Source organism: Stegostoma tigrinum, chromosome 30 (genome assembly GCF_030684315.1).
Source record: "Stegostoma tigrinum isolate sSteTig4 chromosome 30, sSteTig4.hap1, whole genome shotgun sequence".
Classification (NCBI taxonomy): Eukaryota; Metazoa; Chordata; class Chondrichthyes; order Orectolobiformes; family Stegostomatidae; genus Stegostoma; species Stegostoma tigrinum.
In genome coordinates this window covers 43,811,502-43,837,143 of record NC_081383.1, presented here as the reverse complement: position 1 = coordinate 43,837,143, position 25,642 = coordinate 43,811,502, and the positions used below count along the sequence as shown (strand labels likewise).

Below are 25,642 nucleotides of genomic sequence, written 5' to 3'. Positions count from 1 at the left end.
AGACCGCGATAACAAAAAACTGAATAGTGCCCTCAGTTACAGCAATGAGAGTGAAATGTACAGACCTGGTTCGTATTTTAAGTAGAGAATGGACACGATGTAATAAGCCAGGTCAAACAGCGGGAACATGGACATCTTAGAAAAATAAAGAGCGATTTCGCTCAAGTTCAGCACCGCCAGGATATCCATACTAAGGGAGTTCGGCGTTTGCAGCTCCTGCGTGTGATTCCGATAGCTGCTTCGACCAAATGCCTCTGAGTCTCGTCTCCAGTTCCTGGTCTCTGATGTCTCTTTCTCTCTCTCTATCACTCTCTCTCTGTCTCTCTATATCTATCTATCTATCTGCCTTACCCCAGCCGCGGTTGACAGTGTAACTGCCCCCAACCCAACCCTCGTCCCTCCTCGGCTATCACAAATAACCCCCTGACGTCAGGCACACAGCACACAATTGCACAGCAAACGTCTGATCCAAGCCAATCAGGGACTGAGTGTAATTGCAGCAGAAATAAACAGGACACACACAACGACATACACAGAGTCCTAAAAAGGCAGCAGAGGAAGAAGTCATCAGGTTCAGGCCAGTCAATAGGCAAGGCTTCACTGAAGGCAAATGTCTCCACGTACTCCTGGCCTCTTACGTGTGCAAGAGGGAGAGTGCAAGCCTGAGGCTCTAGAAATTCTGATAACAGCCTTTAAACCTGAACTCAAGACGTACGTTTTGTTAAACAGAAGCAACGTGCCGCAGATCTTGAATATTTGAAATTAAATCAACACAGAGATAACACCGCAAATGCTCAGAAGGTCAGGCAACGTCCCTGGTGAGAGACTCAGAGCTGGTGCTGAAAGGCAACAGCTTCTCAGATCAGGATTCCTGAGGGATCGAGATGTTAACCGAGACCCGGAAGAGTTTTTGAAAAATCGCCATCACCGCACCCACTTGCACACAAACCTGTACGGACAAAGTTAGAAACACAAAAACACACATTTAGAGCACGGAAAACAGACCCATCAGCCCATATGGTCCATTGGGACCAAGTTAACTGAACTGAACTTTGCCCACATTTTTTTTCCTGAAGAAGGGTCCAGACCCGAAACGTCAGCTTTCCCGCTCCTCTGATGCTGCTTGGCCTGTTGTGTTCATCCAGCTCCACGCCTTGTCATCTCGGATTCTCCAGCATCGGTAGTTCCTACTATCTCTGAACTTTGCCTACGGTTGGCTCACATCCCTATAGAACTTTACTGCCCAAATGTCTTTAAATGTGGTGATTGTACCTATCTCTACCACTTTGCCAATCCTGGAATATAAACTTTCCTCCTATCTTTCCCACGAACTGGAGTGCGAACAGATTTCATTTATTGCAATAAAAGGAACACAGCTCCTCGCTTTACAAAAGAAAAAAAATTGTGTTTCAATAAGCCTGTCAAATCCTGAAGGATATCGCAGCCTGTGAAATGTGGTCACTGTGGTAAAGGAGGCAGTCAATTTACATGCAGCAAGGTTACTCAAATAACAGCAAGGAAGCAGGAATTGCTGGAGAAATTCAATCGGTCTGACAGCACCTGTGGAGAAAAAGCAGAGTTAATGTTTAAGAGTCCGATTATGTAATGTTAACTCTGCTTTCTCTCTAAAGATGCTGCCAGAGCTGCTGAGTTTGGCAACTAATTTCTGTCTCAGATTTCTAGCATCTGCAGTTCTTTGTTTTATATTGAAGCAAGTGTAGAAGAAATAATCCAGTTTCTTTGACAGCAGCTGTCAGACCTGTACCTTCCATCACTTAGAAGGAAAAAGGCCTTGGATGCTGAAGAACAACTATCATACCCAGGTTCCTCTCAAGTAAAGCATTATTCTGTCTTGGAAATATACTGTTCTTGTTGAATCCTTGTTTCAAAGACATGTGGACTGTAGTGATGCAAGAAAATAACCCACCTCCATCTTAAGAGTAAATCGGATGGTCAATAAATACAGTCAAAGAGCTGTACAGCAAGGAGACAGAGCTCTCAGTCCAAGTCGTCCAGGCCGACCAGATATCCTAAATTAAACTAGTTCCATTTGCCAGCTTTTGCCCATATCCCTCTAAACCCTTCCTATTCGTGTACCCATCCAGATACCTTTTAAATGTAATCGTACCAGGCTCATTCCATACATGCCCCACCCTTTGTGTGAAAACATTGCCCCTTAGGTCCCTTTTAAATCTTTTCCCTCTCACCTATGTCTTCCAGTTTTGGATTCCCCCACCTTTGGGAAAAGACCTTGGTTATTCACCTTATCCATGCCCCTCATGATTTTATAAACCCCGAAAATAGTCGCCCCTTGGCCTCTGATGCTGCAGGGAAAATAGCCCCAGTCTATTCAGCTTCTCCCTTTTGCTCAAACCCTCCAACCCTGGCAACATCCTTATAAGTATTTTCTGAACCTTTTCACATTTCACAACATCATTCCTTTAGCAAGGAGACCAAAACTGGATGTGGTATTCCAAAAGTGGCCTAACCAATGTCCCATACAGCCAATAATATGACCTCCCAACTCCTATACTCAATACACTGACCAATAAAGGTAAACATACCAAACACCTTCTTCACCATCCTGTCTACCTGTGACTACTTTTAAGGAACAATGAACCTGCACTCCAAGGTCTCTTTGTTCAGCAACACTCCCCAGGATCTTACCATTGAACGTATAAGTCCTGCACTGATTTGCATTTCCAAAATGCAGTACCTCAAATTTGAATAAATTAACCTCCATCTGCTTCTCCTCACCCATTGGGTCATCTGATCAAGGCCTTGTTGTACTCTGAGGTAACTTTCTTGGCTATCCATTACACCTCCAATTTTGGTGTCATCGCAAACTTTACCAACCATACCTCTTAAGTGCACGTCCAAATCATTTATATAAATGGTGAAAAGCAGTGGACCCAGCACCAATTCTTGTGGCACTCTGCTGGTCACAGGCCTCCAGTCTGAAAAGCAAATCTGCCACACCACTCTCTGTCTTCTTCCTTTGAGCTAGTTCTCCCACTATTGCATGTGATATAACTTTGCTAACCAGTCTACCATGAAGAACCTCATCAGATACTTTAATGAAGTCCAGATAGATCACATCCCCTGCTGTGCCTTCACCAGTCCTCTTTGTTACTTGTTCAAAAAATTCAATCAAGTTAGTGGTATGCCATTTCCCACACACAAAGCCATGTTGACAATCCGTATTCAGTCCTTGCCTCTCCAAATATAAGGATTTAGAAGGATATAGGTCAAATTGGTCGAGATCAGATTAGGATATCTGGTTCGCATGGATCAATTGGACCAAAGCTCTAATTCTATGCTCTCACTTAATATGGTTGGAATTTAAGGTTGGTGAGGATTTTTTGCTGGCAAATGTGTTTCGGCATAGCTATTTTGGGAAAGAGGTTAGATTCGGGAGGGCGAGAAATCTTGGAATCCCTGCAGTGTAGAAGCAGGTCATCGAGTTCACGTGGACCGTCCGGAGCGAATCCCACTCCCCCGATCCCTGTAACCCCACATCTCCGATGGCTAATCCACTTAAACCTACACATCTTTGGACTGTGGGAGGAAACCCGCACAGACACGAGGAGAATGTGGAATCTCGGCTCGCTGGAGAGGCAGCAGTGCTAACTACTGAGCCACTATGTGCAGAAATACTCAGGGCTAGGTGACCCGCAGTAAGACCGTCTGTGGGTCACGTTCAGATCTGGTGGGGTTCGAGCGCGACGTCATTGGGCAAGTGACGTCAGGCAACGGCCAACCCAGCTTGCTGAAGGGAACTGACTTCCGTCGATTCCGATTGGTTGCTGGATCTGAAGCTTGCGCCCTGATTTGCTGTTCACCCACTGTAGGGTTCGGTTGTGCGGCGACGAGTTGGAGGAAAATGATCGGAGACTTCCTGCTGTTTGGGTAGGCCCGTGGGGGCATGAGGAGGGATACAGAGCTTGGCCGGGGGTGGGGAGAGGAGGAGAGCGAACCTGAGGGTTGGGGAGCAGTGAGCGGAATGGAATCTTCGGGGGGGGGGGGGGGTGATGGCGAGAAGTGGGAGCAAGGAACCCGGGGGGAGTGGGGGTAATGATGGGATGAAGGAACCTGGGGGCGCAGCAGTTCAAACTTCTGTGGCCTCGGCTTGTTGCTGAAAGAATCGTATAATTAATCTACAGTTTTTGTTTTAGTTTTCTAAACAAGCTCTTGAATCTGCTGGATTTTTATGCAGAACATTTTTCTCAGCAGTCAGTTTGACTTGAGGGCTAGCAGCAGATTGATCAGTATGCATGCAGATCTGATAAATGTGTTGCTGCGAGTCTTGAGGTGCACTGCTGTTGTTTGTATCTGTGGACCAGGTTCAAGTTTGACCTGCTCCGGAAGTGTGTAATAACATCTCCGAGCAGGTTGATTAGAAAATATCTAAAATTTCTTGCTAATCCAACTTGTTTCATTGCTTCCAAATTTGCATCATTAGTATCCTTGCAAATAGCCTTTTCAGTTTCAAAGTATTCACATTTAAAGTGCATACAGAAAAGTGTATTTTCATTAATCATCTTGAACTGTGCAATATTGCTTCAGTTGTTTTATTTCACACCTTCCTTTCAGAAACGAAGTTTGGTTTAGTCATTCCAGCGCTGTTCCAAACAGCCCATGCCAGGGTATATAATATTTTAATGCATTTCTAATACGAAGTGACTCGGCTTCTTGCTGTTTCCGTTATTGTGTGGTGCCTTTAGCTCTCAAATCAGACCAGAATGCCCTGTCTGAACTGTTCAACCTTTCAATGCACCTTAATTTCCCTTCTCTTTTATCTGATGTGAAATGCCAGAAATGTAAAGATCTTCATACATGATTTTTTGGAAAAAAACTTTTAGCCCTGAATTCCAATTAGCTAGTTTTGAAAGGCAAAGGCCGACTTAACAAATACAGTTTTTGATTTGCATGGTCCGGTTGTCTGCTGCATGTGATTTTTACCTATTCAATCCATTACGACAGACCACACCACAAGAAACAGCGTGGCTAACTGGATAGCACTATTCCTTCTGAGTCAGAAATTAGTTCAAGTCTGACTCGAGATTTAAGTGTACAACCTAGGCTGACACTTGAGTACAGTATTGAAGGAGTGCTGTCCTGCTCCTTGGATGAGATGTAACCCTAAATCTCTCAAAAAAAATCTGGTGACTATTTGTGAAGCTGGATGAACACAGCAGGCCAAGCAGCATCTTAGGAGCACAAAAGCTGATGTTTCGGGCCCATAAGGGTCCATAACTCGGATTCTCCAGCATCTGCAGTTCCCATTATCTCTGGTGACTACCTCATGGTTTTCCTGCATTACAGCATTGTCTACATCTCAAAAATACTTGGTCATAAAATTCTGGACCTTTTTCAGACACTATTGACACTCTCAGGAAATTTTTGTTCAGTTATTAATGAAAACATATCCCGTTGAATTTTTTTTATTTTGTAAGTATCTTTTAGCCCTGAATAAATTATACAAAGTAGATAGGAAATGACAAATATTTAGTAATTAATTTATCATTCACAACAATATATTCCCGTAACAAATAACAATCTCTCATTCTGTCCAACCATGGCAAATGAGACGAATAATAAGCCTGATTGGTAGGAGGGTTTTAAAATTCACTGAAGGGCAGCCATGAAATTAATGATGAAGTGAAGGTAGAATATGTATCAAAAATGGCATTTTAAAAGTTTCTGTAGGTATTTACTTAAGGAAGACATGAGTTTTATTTGGGTCTCTTAGTGGCAGGGACAGAAGAATTTGTAATTAGCAATAAGAACATTTTTATAAAAGCTCATTCATGAGCTGTAGGTGTCAGTAGATAGGCAAAGAGTTACAGGCAGTCCCTAGGTTGCAAATGGGGTTGGTTTGCAAGTCGATGTTTCTGACTTATGGACGCAATGAAGAACAATATAAAGGAGCAGTTAGTAAGTACAGTTCATATATTGGATCTTTAAATTACATCCCTACGTGGGATTGCGTTCATAAGTACAAATATTCCTAAGTCAGACGTTTATAAATCAGGAACCCCCCCCAAACGAATATTTGTAACTAACATCACAGTAGAAATCATAAAAATGGAGATGTATTAGGGAACTGAGGGTGTAATAAAATGAAATCTGTTGGCATCAGACCAAAAGACATTCAACGTTTTTGAATATTTGTGGAGAATTCTTAAAAATTTAACTGCAACAGTAAAACTTCCTGAACTAATCACGTTCCTCCTCTCCAATGAGAAAGCTGAATTTTTAGTCACTTGGTTGTGTCCTGGCAAATAGTCAATGAAAAAGGCAACCAGCATTGGTAGATGGTAAAGACGGGTAAATTATAGCTAAAATTATTGCATCTTGTGTTCACTTTGTTTAATCTTTTGCAGCACCTTGTTGATGAATGCAGGAGCTGTGCTGAACTTCAAACTGTGAGTATGCAAATCTGTCTGGAGGTGGAACCAGGCTGCAAAATACATAGGTGTCATGTTTAGAGATGAGCTTGGAGGTCTTCTGTGCAGTGAGAGTAAATGTGGTGACATTATGGGCACAAGGAGCATTCATGGCACAGTATGATGAGCTAGTCATTAGCCCAGAATTCTCCCACCTAAAGGCAGACAAATTGTCTGTGTGCAGCAACACATTTTAAATGGGTGGTGGGGTGGTGGGTGGGTGGGGGGGGGGGGCGGGGTTGGTGGGTGGGTGGGTGTGGGGGGGGTGGGTGTGAGGGTGGTGGGTGGGTGGGTGTGGGGGGGGTGGTGGGTGGGTGTGGGGGGGTGGTGGGGGGCGTGGTGGGTGGGGGGGGGTGGTGGGTGTGGGGGGGGGTGGTGTGGGGGGGGGTGGGAGGGTAGGGGGGGGGTGGGGGGGGGGGTGGGTGTGGGGGGGGGTGGGAGGGTAGGGGGGGGGTGGGGGGGGGGTGGGTGTGGGGGGGGGGGTGGGAGGGTAGGGGGGGGTGGGGGGGGGTTGGTGTGGGGGGGGGGTGGAGGGTAGGGGGGGGTGGGGGGGGGGGTGGGTGTGGGGGGGGGGTGGGAGGGTAGGGGGGGGTGGGGGGGGGGTGGGTGTGGGGGGGGGGTGGGAGGGTAGGGGGGGGGTGGGGGGGGGGGGTGGGGGGTGGGGGGGGGGGTGGGAGGGTAGGGGGGGGTGGGGGGGGGGGGTGGGGGTGGGGGGGGGGGTGGGAGGGGTAGGGGGGGGTGGGGGGGGGGGTGGGGGTGGGGGGGGGGTGGGAGGGTGGGGGGGGGTTGGAGGGTAGGGGGGGGGTGGGGGGGGGTGGGAGGGAGGGTAGGGGGGTGTGGGGGGGGGGGGTGGGAGGGGTTGGGGGGGGGGTGGGAGGGGTTGGGGGGGTGGGGGGGGGTGGGGGTGGGGGGGGGGGTGGGGGGGGGGTGGGTGGGTGTGGGGGGGTGGTGGGTGTGGGGGGTGGTGGGTGGGTGTGGGGGGGTGGTGGGTGTGGGGTGGGTGTGGTGGGTGTGGGGGGGGTTGGGGGGGGTGGGGTGGTGGGGGGGTGGGGGTGGTGGGGGGGTGGGTGTGGGGGGGTGGGTGTGGGTGGGTGGGTGTGGGGTGGGTGTGGGGGGGTGGTGGGGGGGTGGGTGTGGGGGGGGGTGGTGGGTGTGGGGGGGGTGGTGGGTGGGGGGGGGGTGGGTGGTGGGTGGTGGGTGGGTGTGGGGGGGGTGGGGGTGGTGGGGGGGGGGTGGTGGGGGGTGGGTGTGGGGGGGTGGGGTGTGGGGGGTGGTGGGGTGGGTGGGTGGGTGGTGGGTGGGGGGGGGTGGGGTGGGTGGGGTGGGGGGGGGTGGGTGTGGTGGGTGGGTGGGTGTGGGGGGGCGTGGTGGGTGGGTGGGGGGGGTGGTGGGTGTGGGGGGTGGGTGGGTGTGGGGTGGGTGGGTGTGGGGGGGTGGGTGGGTGTGGGGGGGTGGGTGGGTGTGGGGGGGGTGGGTGTGGTGGGTGGGTGGGTGTGGGGGGGTGGGTGGGTGTGGGGGGGGGTGGTGGGTGGGTGGGGGGGGTGGGGGGGTGTGGTGGGTGTGGGGGGGGTGGTGGGTGTGGGTGGGTGGGTGGGTGTAGGGGGGTGGGTGTGGGGAGGGGGGGTGGTGGGTGTGGGGGTGGTGGTGGGTGGGTGGGTGTGGGGAGGGGGGGTGGTGGGTGTGGGGGGGGTGGTGGGTGGGTGGGTGTGGGGGGGGTGGTGGTGGGTGGGTGTGGGGGGGGTGGTGGGTGGGTGTGGGGGGGGTGGTGGGTCGGATGGGTGTGGGGGGGGTGGTGGGTGGGTGGGTGTGGGGGGTGGTGGGTGGGATGGGTGTGGGGGGGTGGGTGTGGGGGGGTGGTGGGTGGGTGGGTGTGGGGGGGGGTGGGTGTGGGTGGGTGGGTGTGGGGGGGTGGTGTGTGGGGGGGTGGGTGTGGGGGGGTGGTGGGTGGGTGGGTGTGGGGGGGGTGGGTGTGGTGGGTGGGTGTGGGGGGGGGTGGTGGGTGGGTGGGGGGGGGATGGGTGTGGTGGGTGGGTGGGGGGGTGGGGGGGGTGGGTGTGGTGGGTGGGTGTGGGGGGGGGGTGGGTGTGGTGGGTGGGTGTGGGGGGGGGGTGGTGGGTGGGTGGGGGGGATGGGTGTGGTGGGTGGTGGGGGGGGTGGGTGTGGTGGGTGGGTGGGTGTGGGGGGGGTGGTGGGTGGGTGGGGGGGGTGGTGGGTGTGGGGGGGTGGTGGGTGTGGTGGGGGGGGGGTGGTGGGTGTGGGTGGGTGGGGTGGGTGTGGGGGGGGTGGGTGGTGGGGGGGGGTGGGGGTGTGGTGGGGGGGTGGTGGGTGTGGGGGGGGGTGGTGTGGGTGGGTGGGTGTGGGGGGGGTGGGTGTGGGGGGTGGTGGGTGTGGGGGGGTGGTGGGTGGGTGGGTGTGGGGGGGTGGGTGGTGTGGGGGGGTGGTGGGTGTGGGGGGGGGGTGTGTGGGGGGTGTGGGTGGGTGTGGTGGGGGGTGGGTGGGTGTGGGGGGGGGTGGGGTGTGGGGGGGTGGGGGGGTGTTGGGGGTGGGGGGGGGTGGGTGGGGGGGGTGGGGGGGGGTGGGGGTGGGGGGGGGGTGGGGGGGGGTGGGGGTGGGTGGGGGGGTGGGGGTGGGGGGGGTGGGTGGGGGGGTGGGGGGGGGGTGGGAGTGGGGGGGGGGTGGGGTGGGAGTGGGGGGGGTGGGGGTGGGGGTGGGAGTGGGGGGGGGTGGGGGGTGGGAGTGGGGGTTGGGGGTGGGAGTGGGGGGGGTGGGGGGTGGGGGTGGGAGTGGGGGGGGGTGGGGGGTGGGAGTGGGGGTGGGTGGGAGTGGGGGGTGGGGGGTGGGGGGGGGTGGGAGGGGGGGGTGGGGGGGGCGTGGGAGGGGGGGGTGGGAGGGGGGGTGGGGTGGGAGTGGGGGGGGTGGGGGGGGGTGGGAGGGGTGGGGTGGGGGGGGCGTGGGAGGGGGGGGTTGGGAGGGGGGGTGGGGGTGGGAGTGGGGGGGGTGGGGGGGGTGGGGGGGGGGTGGGAGGGGGGGGTGGGGTGGGAGGGGGGGGTGGGAGTGGGAGTGGGGGGGGTGGGGGGGCGTGGGAGGGGGGGGGTGGTGGGGTGTGGGGGGGGGCGCGTGGGGGTGGGGGGGGGTGGGGGGGTGGGGGGGGGGGGGTGGGGGGGTGGGAGGGGGGTGGGGGGGGTGGGGTGTGGGGGGGGCTGCGGGGGGGGTGGGGGGGGCGGGGGAGTGGGGGGTGGGGGTGGGGGGGGGGGCGGGGGGGGTGGGGGGGGGTGGGAGGGGGTGTGGGGGGTGGGAGGGGGGTGGGGTGGTGGGTGTGGGGGGGGGGTGGGGGTGGGGGGGGGGTGGGGGGGTGGGAGGGGGGTGGGGGGGTGTGGGGGGGTGGGGGGGGTGGGGGGGGGTGGGGGGGTGGGGGGGGTGGGGGGGTGGTGGGGTGGTGGGGTGTGTGGGAGGGGGGGGTGGGGGGGTGGGGGGGGTGGGTGGGGTGTGGGGGGGGGGTGGGGGGGGTGGGAGTGGGGGGGGGTGGGGGGTGGGGGGGGTGGGAGTGGGGGGGGGGGTGGGGGGGTGGAGGGGGTGGGGGGGGGTGTGGGGGTGGGGGTGGTGGGGTGGGGGCGGGGGGGTGGGGTGTGGGGGTGGGGGGGGCGGGGGGGTGGGGTGTGGGGGTGGGGGGGGGGGGTGGGGGGGGTGGGAGGGGGGGTGGGGGGGGTGGGAGTGGGGGGGGGGTGGGGGGTGGGGGGGGTGGGAGGGGGGGTGGGGGGGTGTGGGGGTGGGGGGGTGGTGGGGTGTGGGGGGGGGCGCGGGGGGGTGGGGGGGGCGGGGGGTGGGGGTGGGGGGGGCGGGGGGGTGGGGTGTGGGGGTGGGGGGGGGCGGGGGTGTGGGGGTGGGGGGGGCGGGGGGGGGGGGGGTGGGGTGGGGCGGGTGGTGTGCGGGGTGGGGGTGGGGGGCGGGGGGTGTGCGGGGGGGTGCGGGCGGGTGGGTGTGGGGGTGGGGCGGGGGGGGGGTGGGGCGGGGGGGTGGGGTGTTGAGTCGGGGGAGACTACCAGGGGAAGGCCATAGCAGAAAGGTCTCTGGCACTGCGCCTGGCTCTGTGGCACAGAAGGGAAGGGTGAAGAATAGGAGACCAATTGTCGTTGGGGATTCAATAGTAAGAAGGCACAGACAGGCTGTTCTGTGGACACGAGCAAGATGAAAGCTTGGTATCTAATCTCTGGTGGCAGAGTCTGTGACGTCTCGGATCATGTCTTCAAGATCCTTAAGGGGGAGGGTGAGCAACCAGCAGTCATGGTACACATCGGGTACCAATGACATAGGTAGAAAAAAGACTGAGAATGTGATAAACAAGTACTGCGAGTTAGGTTGGAAGCTGAAGTCCATGACAAACAGGGTAGGCTACAGGCTGGTGTAGGAGGGAGGGCTTTCGTTATGTGGATAATAGGAGCACATTCTGGGGAAGGTGGGACCTGTACAGTAAGGACGGGTTGCACCTGAACTGGAAGGCCACAAATATCCTGGAAGGGAGGTTTGCTTGAGCTACAGGGGACAGTTTAACCAAACTTGGAACTACGATGTGGCCATTACAGAAACTTGGGTAACTCAGGGACAGGAATGGTTGTTGGAAATTCTGGGATTTAGATGCTTTAAAAGAAATAGGGAAGGTGGTAAAAGAGGCGGGGAGTGGCATAGCTAGTCAGGGCGAGTATAGCAGCTACTAAAAGGCAGCTCGAGAATGATATGTCTACAGAGTCAGTTTGGATTGAGGTCCAGAACAAGAAAGGAGCAGTCACTTTGTTGGGGTTTTTTTACAGACCCCCTGATAGTTGCAGAGAAGTGGGGCAGCGGATTGGGAGGCAGATACTGGAAAGGTCCAGATGTCACAGGGTTGTAGGCCTGTGCTGGTCGATGTTCTAATGTTCTCCAACGCTGTCCAGTTTGTGTGTTTCGCAAGTTCTGGCCTTTTCTTCAGGCCCCGTTTCTCATGCTCCAAAACCGGTGCCCTTGTTCCAGCTGCCTGGTGTGTAAGCTCTGGAATTATCTGTTGAAACTACTGCACCTCTTTTATTTTTTGTCGGGTTCAAAATGAGGTTCGGATGTTGTGTATGGTGTGGGGTTTGGCCAGGAAAGTGGAGTTGTAGCCACAATTAGATCAGTCTCGATCCTGTTGAATGGTAGGACAGGGTTGAGTGTCGAATGGCTTACTTGTATTTCTTATAATCTTAAAACACTGCTCAAAGCTCATCTCTTCAGCTCATCAATGGGTCACCTGTCCTGCGATCTCATCTGACCCCATGTCTTGTTGTCTTGATAATGTTGCCTCTGGTGAAGTTCCTTGGGTTCAGTCACCAGTTTAAAACAAAAATGAAGAATAACGAATAATCTTGATGCTGAGCAAGATTTCCAGGCAGTCTGTTGGTGGAGATGCTATTTTGACTGTATCCTCATGGAATACTTGAGCAAGAGTGAAACAGGCCATGTTTTAAGTGGCCCCAACTTTAACTGGCGAAACCTGTGAGTTTCAGTCCGTCATGTGCATTGCCACAGAAGAATCACAAGTACTCTGCTTATATTTGCCATCTGTTTTGAGGGCCATGCTCTGATCGTATTCTATATGTCATCTGTACCTGTACTCTGATTATAGTAATAAGATATGTGTCAAATTCAGGGTAAAATATTATGGCAAAATATTTTTCCCACCTAGTCCACACTACAGAAGGTACATGCAACTATAGATTTATGCAGTTTGTCTGCTGTAAGAGTCTCTTAAGAAAGCACTTTAGGTTTTTCTCTATCGAACACCAGTGGAAGATGGACCACCTCTGTATGGATGGAAGAGAGCAAATTGACGTGAGGGGATAGAGGTTGTCGGTGGGACAGAGATAATAAATGGAGAGTAACATAGAGAAGGAGATAGAGGGAAGGATAGAAGTTGGAGATGGGCAGATTTTCCTTGTAATCTATGTATCTTCAAATTGTTTCTATGTTCTCTGTGATTATCAAGATGATCTTCATGCTATAAGCTGGTATGGCTGTAGACTTACTGTTTTAATGTTTTGTGTTTGTCACACCTTCTTATAAAATAATGCCTTTGTAAAGCACTGCTACTCCCCACACATTGGCATCTATGTCGCAAGATGTGCTCTGGATTCTCTTGAACAAAGGAAGCCATCAGCCCCACCATTTACTTAATGCCTTTGTGCTTGTGTCTGATGCAGTGCAATGTGTCCAGTGTCTCCTTCATACCTGTATACTCTTTGAAGATATTAAAGCTCTCTTTAAGGTAGCTTTGGTTATTTTTTATCTCACTTAATTGCACATTGAATAACTTTTTAAAAAAAATTTGCATTCCAGAAAGAGAAGAGAGCTGCAGGGTTTTGGAGATGATGGACGTGAAACAACAGCGGGTAAAAATATGTATTTAATTCTGACCCAACAGTAATCATCGAATCCCTTTCAGCCTTTCAGCCCAACAAGTCTACACCAAACCTCAGAGCATCCCACCGCCCCCCCCATAACCCACCTAACCTATACCTCCCTGAACACTACAGGCAATTTAGCATGGCCAGTCCACCTAGCCTGCACATCTTTGGACTGTGGGAGGAAACCCCCGCAGACACAGGGAGAATGTGCAGCCACCACACAGACAGTCGCCTGAGGCTGGAATCGAACCTGGGTCCCTGGCGCTGTGAGGCAGCAGTGCTAACCACTGAGCCACCGTGCCACCCCTATAAAGAAGGCTCCACCTAGACTTGAACTCGAGTCATAGGGCTCAGAAACCAGTGCACTCGCCATTACACCATGGCAACCACAGCCACGGTAATGTCACAGTACTAGTTATTGAGGGGGGCAGCATGTTGGGGATTAGGTTCCAAGGCCCACCCCGTGACAGCTGGTGAAATTTATATTCAGTTGATAAAATATGGAATTATAAAGCTCTTCTCTGTAACAGTTACCATGAAAACTATCATTGATTGTCACAAAACTACGTCCTTTAAGGGAAGGAAATTTGCCAACTTAACCCAGTTTGGAATCACAGCAATGTGGTCAACTGTTAACTGCCCTCTGAAATGCCCAAGGAAGCCATTCAGTGCAAGGACAGTTGGAGATGGGCAGTTCAGTAATACCCAAATCCCATACAGGAATTTAAATCTGTAACTCTCGCCTCTGTCATTGAGGTATGGGTTATCTCACTGGCTATCATGTTTCCCCTTGCTGCACTCAGTCCATCTCTCTGCCCCCTCCTGAATTCACTTATCCCACACATGCCATTTGTATCCATATTGCTGATTAGTGGATACACAAGTTTTGAGAATTGCTTTCATTCAGGTTTGACTTGTGACTGCCCAACATTGTTTCGTTTCGGTATCAGCTGTTGAGTGTGTTGTTTCTTTTGACTTTTAGCAGTATCAGATACAGTATTTTGTACATTTGTGGAGCGGAAATCTGGTTGGGTAAACACAAGTTCACAGCACAGGATCTGAGTGTAAAATTGGTGGGCCATTTGAGAAAAGGGAAACTCAGAGTTTGAAGGTTCACAGCTCTGACAGAAACTATTCCATAGCAAGAATGATAAATACTTGGATATGAGATTCTCCAATGAGAATGAAGAGATTTGAAATGCCTGTGTGATAATCAAATAGGTAATGTTGCATGCAAAGTGGTGCACATTCCAATGCCTAGCCACTGGGGGGCATTCTCTGACCATGTTTCAGAAGCCCTTGCTCATCTGCACCTTGTGTGTGGTTTTGCAAAAATTCAGAAATTCCAGTGGCTTTGTCCAGGATTTTATGTCCACTGAGTTGTTAAAAGCAGACTTCAGAAGATGTAGTTGACCCAAGTTTCTGGGGTTGCATTGTCTAATTAAAAATCGACAAAAGCATAACTGAAGAAAGAAGGTAAGTTGAGAGGCAGAAAGTCTGGGTGAATACTTTTTAATTCTGTGTGCTCGCCATTTTTGAAAAAAACTGCAGTTTTGCTATGTGAGTATTTTGAAGGGTTTACCTGATGTAAAGATCCCAGTTTGCAGTGTTCCTGGTTTTATGATGTTGGCATTTATGGCTGTGAATTGTATCCCAGTCAGTACCTAGTCAATTTGCTTACACCAGAGGTAGATATGAGACAGGAGAAACCCCAAGTGATCCTCAGGGCAAATGTCACTCACCTGTTCCTCACAAACAGGTGACATTTAATCACATGCATGTCTGAAATTACTCATTGAAGAAGAAGCATGCTGTCTAGTTCAGGATGAAACACGGTCCCAAGAGATCAGATCTTTGTGGCTTATGTAGTTAATTAAGGTGCATTTTGCTCCAAACTCTCTCTGATTGTTTTTTTAAAAAAAAGTCACTTTTATATTTTTCTGATTTCTTCAATTTATCTGAATTTGATATTCCTGTTTTGTTCTGCTTTTTTCACCATTACATTTAAAATTTACTGTCGAACAACCATCCACATATCCTTCTTTATGATGTAATATTTCTGTGAATCTCTGAGTCCTTCTTTCTCTCTGCTTCTTTTCTTCTCCAGCACCTGGGACTTGCTGGAGAGTCTGCGTTCCAGCTGCTGCTGTCTTGCATGTTCATTGAGTAGGATGGGGAAGGGGATAATTTACCTGGCAATGGTTAACTCCCTGGTGGACTTGTCTTAGTGGAATTAAATACAGCTCTTGTGTTCTTATGTTTTATTGAGGGAGTGTTTTGCACTTCGCTATCTGTGGTGCTTGTTGACTAAATCAGTCTATTTTTAATGTGTTGCCTCAAAATCCTGCCAGTCACCTTTCTGTGCTTCCCTCAGTGGCTCACCACCTCTTTATGTATTAGAAACGTTTGTTTATTTATCACTTTGGATTCTTCCTCTTCACAGTTTTTTTTTAATGTTCATATATAGTCTTGACCACACACACTTTTCCTTTCCCACACATTAACTGATTAGGGAAGTTTTTCTTTCTTGTTCTAGTTCACTTTATAGTTCTAATTACCTGAGAATGCTTCCAGAATTTCCCTGGTGGATACTGTTTGGAAGAGATAGCGCAGATGTGGCAGATTCGACCTTTTGATCCTGGCTATCTTCTAACCCCACCAGGGTGGGTCCAGATGCCCACCCCAGTAACTTGTTGCCAATCTTCATCCCTATAATGAAGTGGAACTTCTAAAGTGATGCAAATCTTAAAATACATGTTTAACGCCCTTGATTAGGAAGGCAACCCAATAGTTTCTGACTAACGTGAAAGCACTAATGACAGGTACGCACTGCTGCGATCATTATGAGATGAAAACCTCCTGACCATTTTGCACTTAAAAAGTCTTGTGTTAGAATAGCACTTTTCTTGACCTTAACATAATCCGAAAGGTCTTGACACCCAAATAAGTAGCTTTTTGAATTGTGTTCATTGGACCATTGTGATATGGGAAACAAAACAACCAAATCTGTGCTCAGAGAGACTCCATAAAAAGAAACGTGATGTACATGAATCTGCTTTGGTTGTATTGTTTCTGAAATAAGTAATGGGCCAGAACACTGGACCAAATACCCTGCCTCTTAGAAAATGCTGGGGAATGCTTTGTGTCCACCTGAGGCAGCAGATGGGATTTTATTTAATGCCTCTGTTCCAATTACGTAGAAAATGCTAATATCATTTCAAAATTACAAACATTCAAAGGACAAGAGAAGAGGTAATAAAAACAATAATTACAATAATATATAATTATACTGCTATTATGTTGAGGAAAGTATCAGAGGGAAACTAATGACCAGTAGGTCTCCTGCGCCTGGTTGGTTGTGTCCTAGGATATGAAAGGAAGTAACTACAGCGATAGTGAATGTAATGGTAGTAACCTCCCAGGAGTCCTCACATTCCCATAGGATTGAAAAATGGCCAATGAAACATCTTTTTTGTCCTGTTTCTTTTTAAATAGAGGTAACTCTAGACCAGTTAGCTTAACATCTGTTGGTGGGAATATATTCAAGTGCATTATAAAGGATGTAATAGTGGAGCGTTTAGAAACATACAGTATGATCCAGCAGAGTCAACATAGCTTGGTGAAGTGGAAATCATGCCTGACAAAGTCACTAGAATTCTTTGAGCTTACTAGAATTCTTTATCATGCAGGATAGATAAAGGGGAAAAAGTAGATATAATGTACAGTATTTGAATTTTCAGAAGCTACCTGAGAAGTTACCAACATCAGACCACTTAATTAGAGAAGAGTTTATGATGTTAGGGTAGTATATTAGCACAGATAGAGGATTGGATCAGTCATAGAAGACAGAGTTCGGATAGAGGGTTGCATTTGGATAAAGGATGATAATCTGTAACTCATGGAGCACCACAGGGATCAGTGCTGGGGCCACAATTATTTGCAACTTAGATGGGGAAAGTGAATGTGCAATAGCCTAGGTGAGAAGGCAAGTGAGGATGAAAGAGTTAGAAATGTATAAATAGGTAGGAAGAAACTTGGCAGATAAAATATAATATTCAACATGAGGTTGTGTACTTTGACAGGAAAAATAGTGGACCTGTGTAAACGAAGGGAGACTGCAAAAAGCTACAGCAGAGAGGGATGTGGCACCACATCCACAAACATCCATTTTCTCCATCACTGGCACTCAGTACATGCTGCTCTTACTAGCTACAAGATGCACTGCAAAAATTTACCGGAGATCCTCAGATGGCACCTTCCAAATCTACAATCACTTCCATTTAGAAGGACAAGGGCAGCAGATACCCAGGAACACCACCACCAGCAAGTTCCCCTCTGAGCCTTTCACCGTCCTGACTTAAATACAATATGTGAACTGCAGCTCACCACCACCTACTCGAGGGTGATTAGTGACCAGCAATAAATTCTAGCCAGCCAACAACGCTTACATCCCACAAATAAATTAAAAAAGAATATTTGGGATTCCTCGTCTAGGAATCACAAAAAGCCACCATACAAGTTTAGGTAATGGGGAAGGCAAGTGGAATGTTAACCCTATTTCAAAGCAAATGGAGTGAAAAATACGGGAATTTTTCTCAAACTATGGACAGTATTAGTCAAACCACTGCTGGAATATTGTGAACAGTTTAATCCCCTTACCTCAAGAAAGATATTCTGACATTTGAGGCAATCTTTTAGAGAAAGTTCATTAGTCTGATCCTGACTAATGGATGGACCGACTTATGCGGAGAGGTGAGCAGTTTGGGCTTGTACTCGTTGACGTATATAGAATGTACTGAGACCATTAAAGGCACTATCTAAACGCAGGATTTTTGCTTCTTTCTCAGGTGATAACATCAAAGATTTTTTGCTGAGTCTGCGCTACTTTCGGATCTTCATTGCCTTGTGGAATATCTTCATGATGTTCTGTATGATTGTGTAAGTGCAGAGACTGCCATTTTCCTCATTGGAAGTTTTTTTTTTAAACAAAAGACAATTTAAGAATGACTAAATAAATAAGGAGAGAAGGGGAGGTGGACCGAAGATGGATAGAGGAGAAGATAGGTGGAGAGGTAGGGAGGGGATAGGTCAGTCCGGGGAGGATGGACAGGTCAAGGGGGTGGGATGAGGTTAGTAGGTAGGAAATTGGGGTGTGGCTTGAGGTGGGAGGAGGGGACAGGTAAGAGGAAGAACAGGTTAGGGGAGCGGGGACGAGCTGGGCTGGTTTTAGGATGCACTGGAGGGAAGGGAGATTTTGAAGCTTGTGAAATCCACATTGATACCATTGGGCTGCAGGGTTCCCAAGCGGAATATGAGTTACTGTTCCTGCAACCAACGGGTGGCATCGTTGTGGCACTGCAGGAACCCCAGGATGGACATGTCGTCTGGGGAATGGGAGGGGAGTTAAAATGGTTCGAGACTGGGAGGTGCAGTTGTTTATTACGAACCGAGTGTAGGTGTTCTGCAAAGCAGGCCCCAAGCCTCCGCTTGGTTTCCCCAATGTAGAGGAAGCTGCAGCGGTAACAGAAGATGCAGTATACCACATTGGCAGATATGCAGGTGAACATCTGCTTGATGTGGAAAGTCATCTTGGGTCCTGGGATGGGGGTGAGGGAGGAGGTGTGGGAGCAAGTGTAGCACTCCCTGCGGTTGCAGGGGAAAGTGCTGGGTGTGGTGGGGTTGGAGGGGAGTGTGGAGCGGACAAGGGAGTCATAGAGAGAGTGGTCTCTCCGGAAGGCAGACAAGTTTGGGGATGGAAAAATGTCTTTAGTGGTGAGGTCGGAGTGTTCTGTTTTGGGGAGGGAGTCCCAGGATTTTGATCCAGTGAAACTGAAGGAGCAGGATGGTAAGTGCCTTGGAGAGGAACCTGCAAGTAGTGGTGTTGCCATGTGTCTGCTGCCCTGGTCCTTCTAGATGGTAGCTGTTGTGAGTTTAGAAGTTGTTGTCAAGAGGGTCTTGGTGAGATGCTGCAATGCACCTTGTAGCACACTGCACCCACGGTGTGTTGGTGATGGAGTGAGTGAACATTTGAAGATGGTGGCTAGTGTGTAAGTCAAATGGGCTGCTTTGTCCTGGATGCTGTTGAGCTTCTTGAGTGTTGTTGGAGCTACACCTGTCCAGGCAAGTGGGGAGCATTCCATCCCACTCCTGACTGGTCATTTGTGCATGGTGGAGAGTCTTTGGGAAGACAGGAGATGACATATTGCTAACCTCTGACTGCTGTTGTAGGCACAGTATTTTATGGCTATTCTAGTTGAGTTTCTCGTCACTGATAACCCCCAGCATGTTGTTAGTTAGGGATTAGGTGATGGTGATTCCATTGAATGTCAAGGGGTGCTGATTAGCGCCTCTCTTGTTGGAGATGGTCATTGCCCGGCACTTACGTGATGTAATGTTACTTGCCACGTATCAGTCCAAACCTGGATGTTCTCCAGATCTTGCTGCAAATGGACACAATGCATTGGCAGTTAAGTTGTCTCAAATGGTACTGAACATTGTGCAATCATCAGTGAACATCCCCCGTTCTGACCTTTTGGCAGAAGGAAGATCAGTGATGAAGCATTTGAAGTTATTTGGGTCATGAATTTTGACTGGTGAGAAGATGGGCATGTCTATGGAGCCTCCTTCTCCACTGAGTTCTTTAATTGTTCACTACTCCTCACAACTAGATATGGCAAAACTTCAGATCTTGGATCTTTCCATTGATTGGGGTCATGTGTTCTTAACTGTTGAAGGCTTTTTTTCTCTGCTTGGCATGCAGGTAGCCCTGTGTTGTTGCTTCACCTGGTTGATGCCTTTTCTTTAGGTATGCTTGGTGCTACACCTGGCATTCCTTCCTGGACTCTTAATTGAACCAGGGTTGAGCTGCCAGTTTGATAATGGTAGAGTGGAGGATATACAAGGCTTGTAAATTGTTGTTTAATTCACCCTTACTGCTGCTAATGGCCCACAGTGCTCATGGATTCCTGGGTTTGAGCTGCTAGATCTGTTTGAAGTCTGTCCCATTTAGCATGGTGATAGTGCCTCTTTCCTCCATTTAAACCCTTTTTAAAGCTCCCTCTTTGACCAAGCTTTGTTATCTGCCCTAATACTCCCTTCTGTTTCCTGGTGTCAAATTCTCTTTATAATTTGCCTATGCAGTTCCTCAGTTGCTTTATTAAAGACACTATATAAATGTGAGTTGTTGTTGCTGTGGCCCAGTTAACCTTTCAGCCTGTGTTTGGTGCCTTGACACCGCATGTGTTCAGCCTCCAATCCTAACAACCATAAGTCGTAGAATAGAGCCTAGCTGCTCCAATGCAGGCAACTCTTCCAGAAAGACTTGTCTAATACCAGAGCTCAGTCAGGGGTCAAATGAACTGTGAAGAGATTCTAGGAAAGTGGAGTGTAATGAACACCTGGGACCAAATCAGACCTACAACCTGTAAAGCTATCTATGCTGTGAGGTGCTTTGAAACACCCTGATGTTTTGAAATGCTTTGCCCTTGAAGATGCATTAAATCATGTTTGCTGGAACATCTTGAGTTATCTAAGATCATTCTTATAAAGTCATTGTGTTAAAAGTCAATTTTGTCAAAACATATGGCTGATTTTTTTTCATTTGTTGGTTTCCAGATTATTTGGATCTTGAAGCTTACCAATGCAGCGAAAGTGATGCAATTCAGGACAGTCCCCGGATTTGAATTTGTAGCAGGCTCTTTACCTTTCCTCTATAATTTTTACATTTGTTCAGTCTAGAGGGTCAAGCGTGTATTTCCAGGTTTGAAATTGTACCTATTCAAAAGTCTGTGTTCTGTAACAGCAGCTATCTGGGTAGCCATCCCAAAATTTTCACCTCCTTTGATAAATCGTGGTTAGAAAATTTTCCACACACTTTCACACTGCACAATGGGAAGACTTGGTTGTTGATATTTATCTACATAGTTCTATTGAATGTATCCCAGTTAAATACTAATCCAGATCGAGAAAGTCAGGCATGCTGCGGAATTCTGCCAGAAGCAAATACTTCATGAATATTTAAGTTATGTTGTGTATGTAAACAGGTTGTTGCTATCTTGGCAAGTTAATTTTGCTTTTGGAAAGTAATTTTCAAATGGACAATTGCATTGGTATTTAGAAAAGAATACTTGCTTTCGTACGAATGATAGTTCAAACTGTAAGTACACCCTTTGCAATCAGACACGAACTGTACAGTACGCAATCTGCAAGTTTGAAAAGCAATGTGCTGCTTTGGTCACACTGGTCCTGACTGGCTCAGAAATAAGAGCTAATTAACACATAGTGTCTTGTGGATATCAGAGATGTTGAGGTTTTATTTGTGTTGAAGTCCCTCCCAATCTGTAGCTCTCTCATAGTGCACCCTCTTTCAGTGATATTTTTAACATGAATTTTAGCTGTATTTTCCTCCCAGATAACAATGGGATGTGTGCAATTGGAGAGTAAACACACTAAAAGTGATTTTTGAAACTGCACCACAAAAAATTCTTTTGGAATTTTCCAGTAGAAATTTATTCACATTTATCCTGATGTTATGTCTCTAGCCATTAATCTACTTGCACGTACGTAAAATAATTGTTTGACTTTCCTTTGTCTGAGTGAGTTAGTAGCTGAGGTGCAGTAGTATCCTAATTCTCCTTACAGATTTAAACTTGTTGTCATATTTGTGTTCTTTGCATGCAGATTTTTAACCATCATTTAACCAGCACCAAGTCCGTGAAATGAACACTTTAATGAGCTGTAGTTTGTCACCAAGAAGAGTTAATCACGTGCTGTTCCCTACAATAAATCAGTGATGGTAGTGATAATATTCATGGCCTGTGCCTCAATACTTAAATCTAGCCACACTGACCCAGCATCTTATGCCACTGTTTTCAGGATGAGTGCTTTTTGATTGCATTAAAAATGGAATGCTTTCAAAATGTAACCAAATCCTTTGGTTGACCATTGATCTGTGCTGCAAGCATGTGTTAGAAATTCTATCCATAATTTATACATTGATCATTCTCAAAGCAATAATCTACATCCACTTAATGCTTGAAAACTAAAAGGAGTAACACTCCTCTTATCAACAGGACAGTGGGGACCTGTAGCATCTGAAGATGACATATTGGATATACCGTGCTCTGTTAGGTGAATGGAAAAATCAATTACAGAAATAGCCTCCAACAGATGAAGTGAGAGAACACATTTTGACTTTAGCAGAAGAATTGTTACTCTGCCCTCATGTCATAACATGAATAAAGTGAAATGCTATAAATTGGCGTTGGTGTAGCAAGCTACATGCTTACAAATCCTGCTTTGCCACTGATGTTTGCACCAATCTCCATAAACGTTACCATTTGCACCATTAAAATGAAACTAAACTCAAAGCTGTAAACTTTTACAGTGAGCACATTCTGTAAAATGAAAACCTGTCAATTGATTTCAAATCCCTTGAATTCTCAGAAAGCTATTGAAATGAACTTTCACTATGTATAACTCTGTTATCTATTTGCCTGCAGATATTTTAAATCTAAGAATGAGATTGGAGATTTGGTCATATAGAGCATTTGTATATCTGATACACCATGTGTAGATACCATTACGGTGTACCAAAGTCATCGTATCTGGTATGTGATCACAAAAACTAAATGCAGCAAAACTGGATTCTGAGAGTGAAATGTATTTTTTAACCATATTTGTGTACTGTATCTGAATGGATGCAGTGAACACTTTATTGCTTATTTATATTTAAAGTATTTGTGACCTGCTTCCATTTCAAGTACTTGACCATGTAGATCATCACATTTCAATGGACTAAGAAGGGGAATAAAACAGGGTATTTGAAATACATTAGCTTGTGCATTGAATGCAGCTTAACTATTCAGACCATGTTTATAGCCTGAACTCTCAATACATCATAGCAGCATCACCATTGTTTCTTATTTCAATGGTTTAAAATTATTACACTGCAATACTCAAATGTTTCTCCTTTGATATTTTTCTTAAATCCCTTGGCTCCACATGGAGTCCCTCATCTTTCTATTCCAATCAGTTTAGCAATAATTGCAACCAGTTAAGCCTAACAGCTACTGGAAGGCACCATTGTCAAATATCCAAGTATTGGGCCCGCAAAGTGTATTTACTAGTTTGACCAAATCTTTGGATAATTGGGAGGTAATGCTGAAGTGGAAGTTAAAATTTCCTGAAATGTAGACAAGCTTGTTTACCACACAACTTCCCAGTGTCTTTCTGGTGAGCTAGCAATGTAATCTGATGTTCAGGAAAGCATAATAATGCTATCTGTTTAGGCCCAACAGGATTTATTAAAAGTAAATCTGGCTTCAAATTTTCTATAGCTGCAAAGATCCCAATGTAAAGTGAATTTTCTCAGTCTTGGTTGTTTGTTGATCTACAGTGTGATAACTAGAAGTGCTTAATCCTACAACTGTATTTTAAATAGTAACATTAATTCACTTACCATATTCTTAATATTTGTGTAGCAAAATAGTTTTCTTTTCATCTATTTCTAAGGATTGTGAAAGTTCACTGCTGATTCATGTTTGCTTGGTACTCAGTTTGTGATCATTTAGTGTAAGCTCCAAAGATTAAGTTGTATTACATTTACTAGTTGGTGAGTGACAGTGATTTGAGGTTCATAGATCATAGAATACCTACAGTGTGGAAACAGGCCATTTGGCCCAACAAGTCCGCACCATCCCTCGGAGAAGCATCCCACCCAGACCTATTACCTAATTTACACAACCTTCGACACTAGGGACAATTTACTGTGGTCAGTCGACGTAGCCTGCATATCTTTGGACTGTGGGAAGAAACCGGAGCACCTGGAGGAAACCCACACAGACACAGGGAGAATATGCAAATACCACACAGACAGTCACCCAAAGCTGGAATCAAACCCGGGTCCCTAGAGCTGTGAGGCAGCAGTGCAAACATGGTGACTCAGTGTTCTTCATACACATCCAATTTATAAAAAGACTCTCTGCATTATCTCCTCCTTCACCATTCTTTTACTGTACTTTGCAAAAATATATTTTATTCATAAAGTTTGCAAAATAAAATTTAGGAAACATTGACTTGAAAATTACTGTAATAGCAATAAAAGCAAACTTACACCGTATTACATTCTTAGCCATGTTTCACTCTGAGGTGCCTCAACACAATTTCAAAACACTTAGTACTGACAATGTGCTTTTTAGGCATGCAGCCCTAAAGGTGCAATGCACTATCAAACTTAGTGCCACAAGGGATTAGAAAATCAACATGTTAATGAACAGGAGCCATTCAGTCCACTTGTTCCTAAAATTTAGCACTCATGCAGAGTTTGTGAGCATTGCTTTCCTCTTATCCCTGCCCAGAACAACAAGTTAAATAAATTCAAAATCTGTCCATTTCCTTTATAAATATCTCAACTTAGCTACGTGATAGTTTTTAATTCACAAACTACAAAACATGTAGCAATTCATTGGATTTTCAGCTTTGCTTGTGATCCTAGGCCAATTATTTTTCTCTGAAGTACAGGAGAGTTATTGAAGATTTTAGTAACTATGCGCTAACCAGAAATGTTGAGATCTGAAATGTGGTGAGATTTAGTGTGCTGCAATTCAATCATTTTGGTTGCTACTGGTGTCTTGCATTTTTGACAACATGGCTAACTTTTTAACATTTAAAGTCAATAAAGACTTTTAAAATTATGTACTTGGAGCACTTGGTGCCTTGTTGGGATGATCCACTGTGGTTATGTAGATTGTGGTTCAATCCTAATAACAAAAAGCTGAAATAAAATCTACCAATGATGGGACTTATTTCTTAATCTCATGAAATTGATGGTGTTCCCAGCGTGCAATGTTTAAATTTCAATACTGAATGACGAAATTTATGACTTCTGTTGATTCACCGACCACATCACCACTTCTGCTTCCATCACATGACCATTCCCATACACATACCCAGTCCTCGCTCCAGTTTTACACTAAGCTCCGGCCCCAAGCCCTGCTGGGTATTCACCATTGCTCCAGACCTCCCCCTTGCTGAAGATAAATGGACAGTCCTTTGTGGAGGACTCGGTCCCCACACACCCACACGTCAACGAATTTTGCATATGTCTAGATGTGGAACTTTTTTTTCCCCACTGTCTGCACCTCTGCGCCTGTTACTTCAAATGGGAATACAAAACATACTATGCAGACTCCTGGACACCACCCCACTGCCTCCTACCCTCTTTCAACCTCCTCATCTCCAACTGCCATTGTGACATTGACCGCCTGAATCTCTCCACCCTTCTCACCTACTCCTTGCCAGCAGAACGCATAGCCCTCCGCTCCAACTCCACCCTTACCATTAAACCCGCTGATCAGGGAGGCGCCGTCGAAGGATGGCATACAGATCTCTACATTGTTGATTCCAGATACCAACTGTCAGACACCACCTCCTACCGTCTGTTTGATCATGACTCCACTCCTGATCTCCAAACCATCATCTCCCAGATCACAGCCTCCAACCTAATAGTTCGCCAAACCTACACCACCCATTTCCATCTCCTACCCAAAACCCACAAACCGGTCTGCCCCAGTCAACCCATTGTCTTTGCCTGCTTCTGCCCAGTGAACACATCTCTGCCCACCTCGACTCATTTTTACACACACACACCCCATTCTCCCCCTCTCCCTGGTCCAATCCAGGTACTCCCCACCTGTATTTGGGACACTACCCACATCCTCCTGTCCTCCACCTTCTCCAAGACTTTCAGTTCCTCGGCTCCTAACATGTCATCTTCACCAT

At 47.9% G+C, this 25,642-nt stretch overlaps 2 protein-coding genes and 1 pseudogene across 3 annotated transcripts in view; 1 reads left to right on the top strand and 2 right to left on the bottom strand.

Moving 5' to 3' along the window:
• The window catches only part of tmem38a (transmembrane protein 38A), a 30,194-nt gene extending 29,781 nt beyond the window's left edge, over positions 1-413 (bottom strand). The window contains exon 1 of the mRNA XM_048559624.2: positions 66-413. Coding sequence (XP_048415581.1) covers positions 66-189 — 124 coding nt within the window. The 5' untranslated portion in view covers positions 190-413. The remainder of the gene's footprint in view (positions 1-65) is intronic.
• The window catches only part of smim7 (small integral membrane protein 7), a 67,343-nt gene extending 42,659 nt beyond the window's left edge, over positions 1-24,684 (top strand). The window contains exons 1-5 of one of the 2 annotated variants that reach the window (XM_048559625.2): positions 3,770-3,909; positions 6,387-6,428; positions 12,795-12,847; positions 17,710-17,800; positions 20,477-24,684. In XM_048559625.2, the coding sequence (XP_048415582.1) occupies positions 3,884-3,909; positions 6,387-6,428; positions 12,795-12,847; positions 17,710-17,800; positions 20,477-20,492 (228 nt within the window). In that variant the 5' untranslated portion in view covers positions 3,770-3,883 and the 3' untranslated portion in view covers positions 20,493-24,684. Of the gene's footprint in view, positions 1-3,769; positions 3,910-6,386; positions 6,429-12,794; positions 12,848-17,709; positions 17,801-20,476 lie in introns of those variants that run through there. The other variant, XM_048559626.2, reaches the window with a different exon arrangement.
• LOC132206097 (basic proline-rich protein-like) lies at positions 6,885-10,224 on the bottom strand (annotated as a pseudogene).
• Positions 24,685-25,642: the final 958 nt, after the last annotated feature.